The 13,659-nt window shown below is 29.3% G+C and overlaps 1 protein-coding gene and 1 long non-coding RNA gene across 4 annotated transcripts in view; one reads left to right on the top strand and one right to left on the bottom strand.

Annotated features, from left to right (window-relative positions):
• Nucleotides 1–13,659, top strand: part of LOC113789524 (uncharacterized) — a 35,489-nt gene that overhangs the window by 2,271 nt on the left and 19,559 nt on the right. For both annotated transcript variants that reach the window (XM_075822748.1, XM_075822749.1), the window contains exon 2: nucleotides 89–1,250. In XM_075822748.1, the coding sequence (XP_075678863.1) occupies nucleotides 704–1,250 (547 nt within the window). In that variant the 5' untranslated portion in view covers nucleotides 89–703. The remainder of the gene's footprint in view (nucleotides 1–88; nucleotides 1,251–13,659) is intronic.
• LOC142645725 (uncharacterized) lies at nucleotides 11,150–12,710 on the bottom strand. Of its 2 annotated transcripts, XR_012846790.1 has the most exons (4): nucleotides 12,546–12,710; nucleotides 12,143–12,364; nucleotides 11,510–12,051; nucleotides 11,150–11,432 (listed from the first exon to the last, which is right to left on the bottom strand). It is a non-coding gene; the product is annotated as an uncharacterized LOC142645725 (long non-coding RNA). The 2 variants fall into 2 exon arrangements; XR_012846789.1 differs by having other exon boundaries at nucleotides 12,143–12,710.

The raw sequence follows: 13,659 nt of genomic DNA, 5'->3' as shown, positions 1-13,659 counted from the left end.
CACACTTACATTTACACAAAACATTACATATCATTGAAATAATGATAATAATGAGAACCATTAATGTTTTTTTTCTGCTTTTTCACAGGATCATCATTATCATTATTGGAGGGAACCAATTTTTTTTCTTTCTTTATGGAATCGAAGAACATTTTTGATTTTTCTGGGGTTCAGATATCATATGTAATTGTTCAAGTATCATCATCAACGAACGAACGAACGAAGAAAGCGACCATAACAACGAACGAAGAAACGACCAAATGACAAAATGACGGGCTAGTTTTTTGTGTGTAATAATTCGATATTTTTCGTTTTGTTTCGATTTACGGGTTATTATTTTCATTCTATACGATCATTTACCACGCAATCATCATCATCATCATAATCAAATTGAATTGAAACGGATACTTTTTTCTGAACATTCGATTCGAACATTTAACAAAATGGATTGGCCATCATTGTTGCTGCTACTACAATAAATAAATACTTTTCATAAATAACGTAATTGTTTCATTTATTGATTCCTATCAAACAAAATACGTTCCAAAATCAAAGATTAAATGTCTCATCATCATCATTATCATTGACACTTTATGTGTGTGTTTCTTTGTGATTTTAGTGTGTGTGTGTGTGTGCGTATGGAAGCCAGAAAACACAAAAACTATCTTGGAAAAATGACTATTTTAACCCTGCTACTAATATAATGATGGAAATGAATATGGAAACTTTTTATACTTGTTCCGGTCGATCACCATCGACATCAACAGAAAAACATCGACAACAACAACAACAACAACAAAAATGGCAACAAAGAAAAATGAAAAGAAGAAAAAAATTATCAAAAAATAAATGTTGTTGTTGTTGTTCGACAATAATGTTGCCGAAACATCAAACATCCACATCCACATCATCATCATTATGGATGCCTTGGGCACAATCATCATCATCATCATCATTATTGAATCGACTTATTATCAATAAAATTGTCACTATTTTAATGTTTATATTGACTTCTTGTTGTTCCAATAAAACAACAATGTTTTCAACACCGAAACATCAATCAATCAAATTATTTTACATCATCATTATCATCCTTATTATTATTTTAACTATTTTGACCACAAATGTTGTTGATGGTGGATTATTTATTCTGAAAAATCCAACAACAATAATGGCAACAATATTATCATCATCATCAACAAAAAATGGACAATATTTATCACGGAATAAATTTCATCAACAAAAATTATGTAAGTTTAAAATAGCTTTTTTTTCGATTGTTTTGTTTTGACTGACAGTGTCGAAATATAGTTGACAAAGGACATAACCACTTTGTCCGATGGGAAATTTCCCGGGAATTTTTTTTCCTATCTTCATTAATTCAATAATGATGATGATATTATGCAAAGAATAGAATATTCTTGATACATAAACAACCAGCCATTTTAATATTTTTCTTTTGTAATAAAAAAGTGTGTGAAAACAAAACAAAAATTTGAATTTTTTTTTGCATAAAATTATTATGAAACGATGTACCATAGTGTTAACAAGTATGGAACCAAAAAAAAAAAAAGATTCTGAATTAATTTTGTTTTCCAAAGAATTTAATATAGTGAGATAGTTATTGTTGTGTTGTGTAAGTGATAATGATGATGATCCTGATCAAATTACTTTGCATATTCAATATTTAAAGAGTTTTTTCCTCTCATATCTCACCAAAGGGTTAAAATGATTAAAAAGGGTTAAAAAGGGTTAAAAAGGTCAAACATGGATTCAATTTCAATCAACCAACCAGCCAAACAACCAACCAATAAACCACATTGTACAAATTCTTCAACAACCAAAAAAAAAATTAACCCGGTTTCATTTCATTTTTTTGTTGAAGAAAAAGGGTTTTAAAAAATGATTTTATTTCAAACAGGAAAAAAAGAAAAACATTGCCGTCATCGTCGAATAATGGCTTTTTTTTCTGTTGAAATTGAAATTTAATTTAGTTAAAATGGCAACACGATGAATGGATCTCTCTCTCTCTCTTTCTCTCCTATATTATTATTATTCTTAAAATTATTCTTGCCAAGCCGGAATCGAATGTTGAATGTATGAAAAAAAGAAAAAAAGAAAAAATAAGTGTTGAAAAATCTGGTTCGAATTTTGGTTTTTTCAGTTTTTAATATTGAAACAAAGAAATAGTTGTGAAAAAAAACAAAACCAGAAGCGAGCTAAAAAGAGAAAAAGAAAATGCCATATTCTTTCTTTTATGGAATCAGTCAAGTCAGTCAAGAATCAGTGAAAAAATCAGAATGGAAACGAGCTGTCATTCTCTGTGTGTGCTTGTATTGTTTCAATCAAAATGCTTTTTTTTTGAAAGAGAGAAATTTTCTGGAAATTTCAATTTTCACTGATGGTGTTCATTTCGACAAGAATTGAAAAAAATTGAAATTTCAATTGAAACAAAAATTGAATATGATGATTTGTTGGTTGGTGGTGGTGTGATTTTCCTTTATGGGTTTGTTTCATTCAGATTTCACATTTCATCATCATCATCATAATTGATCTATATGGATTCCGTTTTACTGAAAACTAAACTGCTAAATAATTTCCCTCAAAACATTCTTTCACTCTTGCTCTATGCATTTTTTCAGTTTCAAAAAATAATGTCGAAATGATGTTTGGGAACAAACCAGAAACAGATTTTACATTTCAATTTTTCTTTTTTTCACTGAAAATATTATTCTTGGCATCCATGTTTTTTCATTCATTCATTCATTCAAAAATCATTTCGACATTAAATATTTGTGTTGTGACGACAGCCTGTTTGTCTTTCATTTGTTTCTGGTCAGATTTGAATAATTTTTTTTTTGTTTTTTTCCCATCTGATAAAGTCAGTGTTAACCAAACGTAGCTCGCCAAAGCCAAAAGAATCCATTCGGAAATTCAAAATGAAAAAACCCTAGACAAACAAAACAAAACAAAACAAACAAACAAATTAGCCAGCCAACTGAACCATTGGAAAACATTATCATCGAAAACAACACTTTTTAAAGATTGTTTTTTGGTCGAAAAGATTTCCATTTCTTATTCTGTTTTTACGGAATTTCAAAAAAAAACTTTTAAAAACTTTTTTTGTAGAAAAAAAGAAAATAATAATTCCTCTTCATCAAAAAGGGAGAAAAGTTTCGGGAATTTTTTTTGTTTTAGATGAAAAAAAAAGTTCAAGAATTTCAAACGAAAATAACATTAAAATGAATGAATGAATAAAATACAAAGTTAAAATGATGAAACTAATCTTTGTTTCTGGTTTTTTGGCTTTTTAAACATTAGTTTTCGGAATATGGATTTAAAAAAGTTTTCAGGCTAGAAAATGACCATTTTTATTTCGAAGAATGAAATGAAATTGACCGATAAAAAGAGTTACTTTTTTTGGAAAAAAAACTTGGCTTTTTTTTGGTTGGAAAAACATTCTTGGAAATTGGTGATGATAAGAAATTTTCCTGAAAACATTCCCGGTATGAAAGAAGGAAGGAAGGAAGGAAAAAGGAGATTTTTTTTGAATTGTGCTTTGAATGATGATCCGGTAAACGGATTTTCATTCATTTACCGGGATAAGATTTTTTTCATGACACGTTTTACCGGTGAAAACTATTTCAACGGCAATCATATCATTTTGTTTTTTTTTTTTTTTGACAATTTCATCAATCAATTTGAAAAGCTAAACTAAACTAAAAATTCAAAGATCGAATCAATTGAATCGATCGATTCTGTAAACAAAAAAAAACTGTCAAATCGAAAAAAGAACCAAATTTGATGAAAAGAAAATTTCCATTTTCTTCATTCTGTAACTCAATGTTTACTCATGTTACAAATTTCAATTTCCAAAGAAACCGGACCAAAATGCTATTCTTCTGTCCACCATGGCAGAAAACTAATCGTTGTCGTCGCAAATGTAGCGATTTTTTTGTTTTGTTTCGTTTCCATTCAATTTCCATTTGCAAAAAGCCTAAAAGAATCATCAAAACAGAGAAAATATAAATTTTCAAAATGCATTTGACATTTATTCACTCAAAGCAAAATGCATTTTCATCGTCTTAATTTTCAAACTGAAAAAAAAATTCTAAAAAATTCACTTCAGAAACAAACGAAACAAAGGCCCAGGAAACATATTCATTCCATTACATTTTCCTTCGTTTGTTTTCGACTGAAAATCTTTCAACTTTTGAAGTGAAAGAATCATTTTTATTTCTGAATTCTGAATTCGATCTCGATCTTATCGATTCGATTCGACCAGAAAAATTTGAAACAAGAAACAAATTGATGTGAAAATGAAACCTAGAAAATTTTTGAAATTTTGAAAAAAAATTCTGCTTTACTCAGATGACGATAACATCAATAGTCATCATCATCATCTGATGTTTCGATTGTGATAGTTTTTGTCGACATACTTTAAGCGCCCAAAACAGCAACAACAACAATAAATAAAATATAATCTGATTATATTTTTGTTGAATGAGAATTTCGATAATATTGATGATGAGGATGGTAATAATCAGATTTGTTTTGTTTTGTTTGTTTTTGGGTGAAAATTTGTTTTTTAAAATGTCAAGAGAGCAATTGGTTTATGGGTAGTGAATGTTTTCATGCAGATTTTTCTCCTCTGTGTTTTTTCTCTTTGTATTTTTCCCAAATTCCCATTTACACAAAATGTTTGTTCATTTTGTGTTTTTCATTTTCCCATATAAGTAGATTATTGGCTTGGAATTTTTTTTTAAAATTACAAATGAGTGATACCTACGGTAATATACACAACTTTTGTTTTGTTTTGTTTTTACTGGAAACTTTTTTGTTTGTTTTTTTTTTTGAATGACAATGATGGCCAGAATTTTTCCAGTCCTGGATCATCATTATCGTGTTTTTTTGTTGTAAAAAAAACTTTTATAAAACAAAACAAAAATTAGCAGCTAATTAAACATTTAGGTGGAAATAGAATGTGGGAACCAAACCGAACCGAAAAAAAGTTTTTCCCTGGTTTTTTCTACATTGTCCAGGTGTGTTTTTAAAGCATCCATTGTTGACAGATTCTTCTCATTTTCCTCTGATTATAAAAATGATGGATACTCGATTGACGTTGGTGATACGTTTATAGAATACAGAATTTCTGCTTCTGGATTTTGAAAAAAAAGTTTTTAATGTGTGCAGCGAACGAGATTCTTCGTTTGATTCAATAATAATTTTATTCTGGACAGGGAAAAACAAATTTTTGTTTTCATTTTCATTTTTCGAACCAACCAACCATACATGTCATGTCAAACAATGATGATGATGATGAAAGGTGTCCTTTTTTTTGCCGCCGTAAGTGTGAAAATAGCCGCAATAAAAACAGAATCCAGAATCGAGAATCGTACAAAAAACGTGAACAGAGTTGTTGACAAGCAATTCTTGTGTGTGTGTGTGTGTGTGTGTGTAGGTGGAGATATCGCCGACAACAACAACAACGATTCTGGTTAGAATCAAAAACGAATCAAAAATTCTGTGATTGCTTTCGAAAAGAAGAAGAATCAAATGTTATGATTGTTGTTATTGTTTCTCATATCGACATTTTTTTGATGATGTTTTGAACACATCCAAACACACACACATTATTATTATTATCATATCTCCCCGGATGAATAAAAATAAAAGTGTTTCTCCCCCTCTGCCATCTCCCCCAACTCCCCCCTGAATGAAAGAAACATCATATATGTATGTGTTTACATTATAGTCAACCTTTTTTGAATGATTGTTGTTGTTGTTGTTGTCAAACAACAAAAAGTAAAGAAAAACATTTAGCGAGAGAGAGAGAGAGAAAAGACAGTGTAACATCATCGTTGAACATCCACAAATAAAAAACATTATGTGTTTTTTTTTGTTCCTGAAGGAAGCTATTAAAAACTCGTTCAAATACTGTGTAACAGAATATGAAGAAAATATTGACTTTTCCACACACATACCGAATCAATTTCAAATTTTCTCTGAATGTTTTTTTCTTCCCTTCATTTTTGATTCAAATTAATCAACTATTCAGTAGCAACGATAACAAACAAACCAGAACCAGGATATTATTATTATTATTACTACCAGAATTGGACATGTAAATGAATGAATCGAATGAGAATCTGATTTCAAAAAAAAAAAAAATTATCAATATTGACTTGAAAATGATTTTTGTTGTTGTTGTTGTTATTGATGTTCGAAGGTTGTTGATATGCAAATTTTCTTATTCTATGCTATCACTGCACATCATCATCATCATCATTGGTCGTCAAATTCCTTGAGTTTGTTTGTTTGTTTGTTTACAATGTTATGTTATGTTGTTTTTCTTCTTCCCAGTTGTTGTTGTTGACGATGTATGTAGTTAGTTATTTTTTCTTCTGGATAAATATTTGCATTTGAGATTTGCAAAGCTTCTGCTTGAATTTTGCAAAGAATAAGAGAGAGAGAGAGAGAGATAGAGAGAAAATGCAATCTAAAAAATGTGTGTGTTTAGATAAGATCAAGGATCAAATTCTAATTGCTGTTATGATCATCATCATCAAAAATCGATCAAATGTTAATCATGTTTTTTTTCTGATGATATTGATGGAAATTCTGAAGAATCAAAAAATCAAAATAGATTAGATTTACGTAGAAAAAAGTAAAGAAAAAGAATCTGTCAAACAAACAAACAAAATGATGCCAATCAAGCCAATCAATGATGCTATCTCTTTCATTTCTTGTTTCCATCAAAATATTCACTTTACTTCTTCAGGTAATAGATATGGTGAATGCAAAAAAGCATTCAACAATATTTTGTCGATTGAATTTGAAATGTGAGGGAGAAAACAAAAAATTTACATAAAAACAAAAACAAAAAGGAAAACAACAGAAACGAAGCATCAATAGATATAGCCAACTGCCAACAAGAATCGAAAATTTTTTTGCTTTTGAAAAATTGAATTTTCAATTTTTCTTTCAATGTTTTTTTTCTCTCGTTGCCAAGAAAATAAATAAATAAAATTCAAAGGCCAAAATCAAATTTCGTAGCCAAACGAATTCTGAAATAAATCTGAGTGAAAAAAAAAACAAACATATTTTCTCTCCCTCCATACTTATTTCAATATGCCTAAAATTCATTATTTTCAATGAATGTTTCGATTATGCTGTGTTCATTGATCCAAATAATCGAAAAGAAGAAGAAGAAGAAGAAGAAGAATCTAGGCAGAGAGAAACATCCATAATTTTTTCATTTTTTTCATATGAAAAAACAAAAATAAATCCATATTACCCACTGAAAACTACTGCTGCTGCTGCTGATGATGATGATCGACTTTTGGATCGTTATTTTTTTATTTCCCATAAATTTCGCTTTGAAAAAAAAGAATCCAAACATGCGGATATTACCATTTTTTTTTGACCGTATCGAAAGGGTTTAATGACTTTTTTTTCATTGTTGTTGTTGTTTTCGTCGACGGAAAACAAACAAAGAAAAATCCATAAAAATGATGCATGAAAGTTGACATAACCGTATATATGGTTACTATATGCATCGAATCGATCCACTATAATGAAAATAATAGTTCCTGGTGGTAGTATAGTGAATAAACAACGTGTTCCAAAGCAATTGGATCGATATTCATACCATCCACCCACACACACACACACAAAAACATAAGTGTTTTTTTCCCGACAATATTTACCGGACGGTAATGGTTGTTGTTGTTTTTTTTTTGTTGTTTGAGTAAAGCAATTTTTCATCATCATCATTATTTAATTGTTTGATTTTCGGGAAAATTTCCGAAAAATTTTAATGTTTTTTTGTTTTCCCTTGAAAAACTTGTCAAAATTAAAATGAAAAAATAATCAATTTTTTTCCCGAATCAAAATGAATTTCAGTCAATCAATCAATCAATCATTTTGACAACCAAAGAGAGAGAGAAAAAAAAACATAACTGCCATTTTCCATTTTGGATCAACCAATCCAAAAATCTCAAAACTGTTTACACTTTTTTTTTTTGGGGGGGGGTTTTGTTTCTCCAGAAATAAACCCGGTATTATCATCATTCTACGATAAGATATGATGAAAAACAACAGAAAAACCGAAAAAAATCTTAAAGATGATCATTTTCTTCTTCTGCTTCTGTGAAAGAAAATCTAAGCATCACACAATGAAAGAAAGAAAACTGATTCGGTATTGATGCTAATGTTGTATGAAATGGTGAATGGTGAGAATTGAGAATTGGATGGAAATGTTTGTATGTGATAAATTATTTTATGCTTAAATAATTTTTTGGATTTTATTTTTATTTTATTTTTCGGCATTTCTTTACCATGGTGATGTTTTTTTCTTGATTCATCTTTCATCATCATCATTGGAGATAGGAATTTTACACCAAGAAAAGAATCAAATGAGAAATGAATAAGTGTTATAGACTTTTTGGCTTGCTTCTTTGGGCATCATTATTATCGGCTTTTCACACACACACACAAACACTGTTATTACATAAGAGTTGAACACTTATAGATAGTGTTGATAGATAGTGTTGTTGATAGTCGTTGAGCTCCGTTGAAGCGCAAGAAAATTTTTCATTCATTCATTTTTCTTTCCATTCTTTCCATGATTTTCTTCAAGTTATGAATACAGATTGTCTGTATTCTGTTTCGTTTCGTTTCAATCGGATACATTTCACTATCTGATGTTTCTTATTGGAAATACCTTATTTGTAATCATTCATTCTGATTCAATGATTTTTCAAATCTCGATTGTATAATCGATACATTGATTGGACATTTTTCCATTCATTTTTTTTTTTTTTTTTTTTTTTGGAAAAATTTAAAAGAAAATTTTGACTAATAAGAAAACATTAATTTTAATTATTCAATGATTCAATGATTCGATGATTTTTATGATCAAAAAAAAAAAAAAATTTCCGCTTGAAAATTTTCAAGAAATATGGTTTTTTTGCTGTAATAACCCTTTCGCCGGCGATAAGTGTTAAATTTTTTCTTTTTTCTTTTTTGTTTTTTTCTGAAAAATTTCAAACAATTTTTCATTCAATGCGTTCAAATTCAAGACAAGTAAGAAACAAAAAAATTCAGTGTAGAAAAAATGAATGATAAAAGTTATTAATGGATCATCACCATCGTCATCCGATGTAATGATAGCATCCGAAAGATTCTAGAAAAGATTCAAAAAAATGGTGTCAAAAAAAGAAAGAAAGCAAATTATTAATGATATCCGACAACGACAACGACGAAGAAGAAAATTACCATCAAACAATTTAATGGTATCGTTTTTCTTCTTCTTCTTCTTCATCTTTTTGGCAATTTTCTATGCTTTGCTTCAAAAAAACGATACAATCGATTATGTCGTCCGATTTCGATTATTATTACCATCATCATCATCATCGATGTCGATCAATCTCACGAGCTTGCATTTTTATTATTTCATTTTACAGTTTATGAAAAGAAAATTTTCAAGTGAAAAGAAAAAAAAATTCCATCTTTAATCCTTACGCGTTGCGAGTGGATAGTACGTGAGAATGAATAATGATTTTTGGAGGGGGTTAACTTTTAGTTACATTCAGGAATTTGGAGAGATTTTTTTTTTGTTTTGGCCGTTTTTCGCTGTTTTGGTTTTTTCTGCAAAATCCAATTTCATTGTAGTCGGTCGATCGATTCGATTAAATCGACCTCCAGAGAATTGTTTACCCGAATCAAAACAAAACAAAATTTTCACAATCTATGGACACTGATCACATGTTGGAAGGCGTAACCAGAAAGAAAAAAGATTCAAAATCAAATTATACATCATTGATGAATGGGACCGACAAACATAAACATTGTTGACCTTATCGACATCAACAAAAAAAAAAAAGACAGATTCTTGTATATCGTGGTTAGCATGTTGTTGTTATTATTGACGTGTAACCATGTAATATGACGTAATTCATTCATAATGATGATTGTAATCAATTCTCTCTCTCTCTCTCTCTCTCTCTCTCTCTCTCTCTCTCTCTCTCTCTCTCTCTCTCTCTCTCTACACACACACAGGAAAAATAAAATGTCATTCATTTCAAGTTGGACCAAAAAGGAAAATGAACGGAAATCATGCATATCCATGATTCTTCATGTTGGTTTGTTTCCGTTTCGTTTTTTCGTTTCGAAAGTTTTCGTGTCTAAATATCATTGATCATTGATCATCAAATTTGATCAATGAAAAAAAAACAATACAACCAATGTCGAAATGAATGTGGTTTTTAGGGGAGAGATAAAATTATCATTATTCAAAAATTGATTCAAAAAAAAATCAGGTCATAGTCCATATGTGAACCATGTTTTTTTCAGCTAGTTAGCTAGTTAGATGCCATTGATTAGATACATTTGACACGCAAAAATGTTGGCCAAATGTTGGTTTGTTTTTTTTTGGAGAGTAATATCCATTCAATACGCAAAAATCATTATCAAGATGAAACATAAATAACATCATTCATCGTCATTGATAACGAAAAACTTTTAACTTTTATTCTTTCACTTGTTTGTTCTATTCTTCAAAACGATAATGATAATGATTCTCGAATCGATTGATTTGGATTCTGGAATATCAGTGGCTTTTGTTTTCTTTTCGTTACCAAACACACACACACAGGTTAAACTGTGATCAGAAACTTTTTGTTATCATTCAAGAAATTGCCCGGAAATCTTTTTTCGTCCAAATCGAAAAAAAAACATTCTTTGGATACATAATTTTTTTACTTTTGACAATGACAATGAACGTTGTTGTTGTTGTTGTTGTTGTTGGCAATAACAACCGAAAAAAAAGTTCACTCCAAGAATCGGTTTCCGTTCAAAGTGGATTTCTAAAGCAAAAAAAAGACATTCATTTTTTTTCACCAAGTTAACCTCAATGATTGCTACCAATAATAAAAATGAAAAAAAAGTCATCAATTTTTTTGGAGAAAAAAAAACTGGAACGAAAAATTCTCATTTATTTTCTCAATGAGCCCAATAATCAATCTTGGCTGGTTATGATGATGATGTTTTTTCGTCTTCGAAAAAATTGATGTTTAGTGATGAACGAAGTAATAAAAAATGAAATTTTATTTTATTTTTTTTTGAAAATTTTCATTGCAAACGACATCAATAATAATCTTTTTCAATTTTTCAATTTTTTTTATGAATAAAAAGTTTGTGAATTAAAAAAAACGCAAGAATCAAAATTCAAATCATCAATCACCAAATTTGTCATCGTGTACGGATTATCGTCAGATGGGATTTCATGTTTTTTTTTTCCTGCCCGAAACATCTTTTTTTTTTTATCGTAATAAAACCAAAATGTCAACCAAAGGGTTAAAATCCAAAACCAAAGCAAATTTTCTGGCTGCTAAACACACAGTATGTTCTCTCGGCTTTGATTAAACATGCTGGAGCAAAAAAAAAAACAAACAATTAGAATTAATTAATCAAACAAACAAACAGAAAAAAACATTAATTAATAAACCTTAATCAAAATGATGATGGTGGAAAAATTAGTAAAATCTCCGTCCAATTCACAAACAGTGTGACATTTTTTTACGACGACAACAACAACAACAATATGGATTATGATGATGATGCTGATGATAATTAATTATTCACTTGGTTTTATTCTTTAATCATCATTTTCATAATTATAATGATCATCATCATCATCATTATGATCATTATGCAAAAAAACAAACAAACAAACAAATCTCTATTCCAGTGATTCTCAACCTTTTTGTTGTCGCGGCACAATTTTAGAATTTTTAAATATATAACAGTTGCATTTTCAGAATTTCGCGGCACACTAAAGTGCCGCGGCACACTGGTTGAGAATCACTGCTCTATTCTGTTTGTTTTGGTCGTTAACCCTTTGTTTGCTTGAATTTTTTATTTTTTATTTTTTTTACATAAACATTATTTGGATTTAGATTTTCTGGGAATCCCATAGGAATTTTATCGAAAAGATTCTCTTCTTTTTTTAGGAAGTTTTTTTTCCAGTTTCGAATGGATTTAGATTTTCTTAAAATGTGAAAGTGAAAAAATTTAAATTCAAATTTTTTTTTCTTTATCTGAAATAAATTTAAATTGATTTCAATGAATGGATACTTACCGTTTTTTTTTCTCTGCATTCAAAAAATAATATCCGATACTCGAAGAATCTCAATGTTTCAATAATGATAATGGTGATGGGTGAATGAATAAATGAATATCGATAGTATCGATAATATCGTTGATCAATTTTTGGAATCTAAATAACTTTTCTTCGTTCGGAGCTTGGAAATCACTTTATTCAATCTATTTTATCTATTTTTTTTGTAGCCGACATTATTTTCTGTTTGAAAAAAGAGAAAAGAATCTGGAGTTTTTTCTACTATTCATTGTCGCTTAGTTTCATATTCATAGGAAGAATATTCCGTGTAACGAGTTCTGAAAGAATATTCTTTCCATCATCATCATCAATGATGATGATGATCAGCATAAACAGAATGAAAGAAAGAAAGTAAAAACCCAACCAGCCACTAAATGATGAAAATTGTAACCGATTTTTTTTTGAATGAAAAAATACACAGAGTTTGGTAACTGCTAAGCACACACAATGTATCAATGTAAGAATATCGATAACGACGACGAGGAAAAGTGACAAACAAACACTGTAGCCCGTTGTTGTTGTCGACCAATAATGACTTTGATCATCGACAACAACAACAACTTTTTCCATTCAAAAAAAAAAAAAAATTTATCTCAGATTTTTTTTTCTTCAAAACAAAATTCTTTAAACGTCCGTTTTGTTTGTGCCATTTCGGTTTACAAAGTCTTATCTCTCTTTTTTACACTATTTTTTCTTATTTTGTTTTTCGTCAGTCAGTCAGTCAGTGTGGATATAGTCGTTTTTTCTAAGAAAATTTTCATCGTCGTTTTGTTGTTTGGTTCTCGGTTTTTTTTCTGTGCATCATGATGAATATGAAAATATTCCAGTGTGTTAAATGTCTGTACACTGTATATGTGAGAGGGATCTGTTGAAATAGGGGAGAGATAAAAATAGTGAGGGAGAGATAAATAGATGGATACTCTTTGTGTGTGATTCGTTTATTTTCGGAGAAAATAACAAAATTTAAATTCAAGAATTTTCAATGGGAAAAAAACAACAACATAAAAAATAAATAAATACAGTGTTTGTGTGAATGAATGATAATCGATAAATTTCTGTTGTGAAAACACTAGCGAAAGAATCATTTCCATATAAAAACCGAATAACAGAATTCAAATTCCACAAAAAAAGGATACTTAACACACAACGTTCATAAATAACGTATTCCTAAATTTTCTTCAAAAAAAAATTTGATCCAGGAGATCTATTATTTGGCTTCTTTTTTCACACTCCAGGTGTAAACAGTGGAAAAAATTTACATTTTTTCAAAATCAAAATCAAAAAAAATCATTTAAAACATCCACTTTTCACTGTTTATGAAAGGTTTTTTTCTATATGAATCAAAATCCATTGACAAACACCATATTATCATCATTCATTCATTCATCATATGACAAAATGGAAAAAACAAAAGCAAAAAAAAGCATAAAAAACATCAAAATCTCCATGTGACAAACGTAGATTGAGTTAGTTGAAGA

This window comes from Dermatophagoides pteronyssinus, unplaced genomic scaffold (assembly GCF_027571235.1).
Source record: "Dermatophagoides pteronyssinus isolate colony J.1.1.1.1 unplaced genomic scaffold, Derpt_VIB-CSIC_2022.12 sq0019, whole genome shotgun sequence".
NCBI classification, from domain to species: Eukaryota; Metazoa; Arthropoda; class Arachnida; order Sarcoptiformes; family Pyroglyphidae; genus Dermatophagoides; species Dermatophagoides pteronyssinus.
Note: the sequence above shows the minus strand (reverse complement) of the source record. Positions and strands in the feature narration are given on the sequence as shown.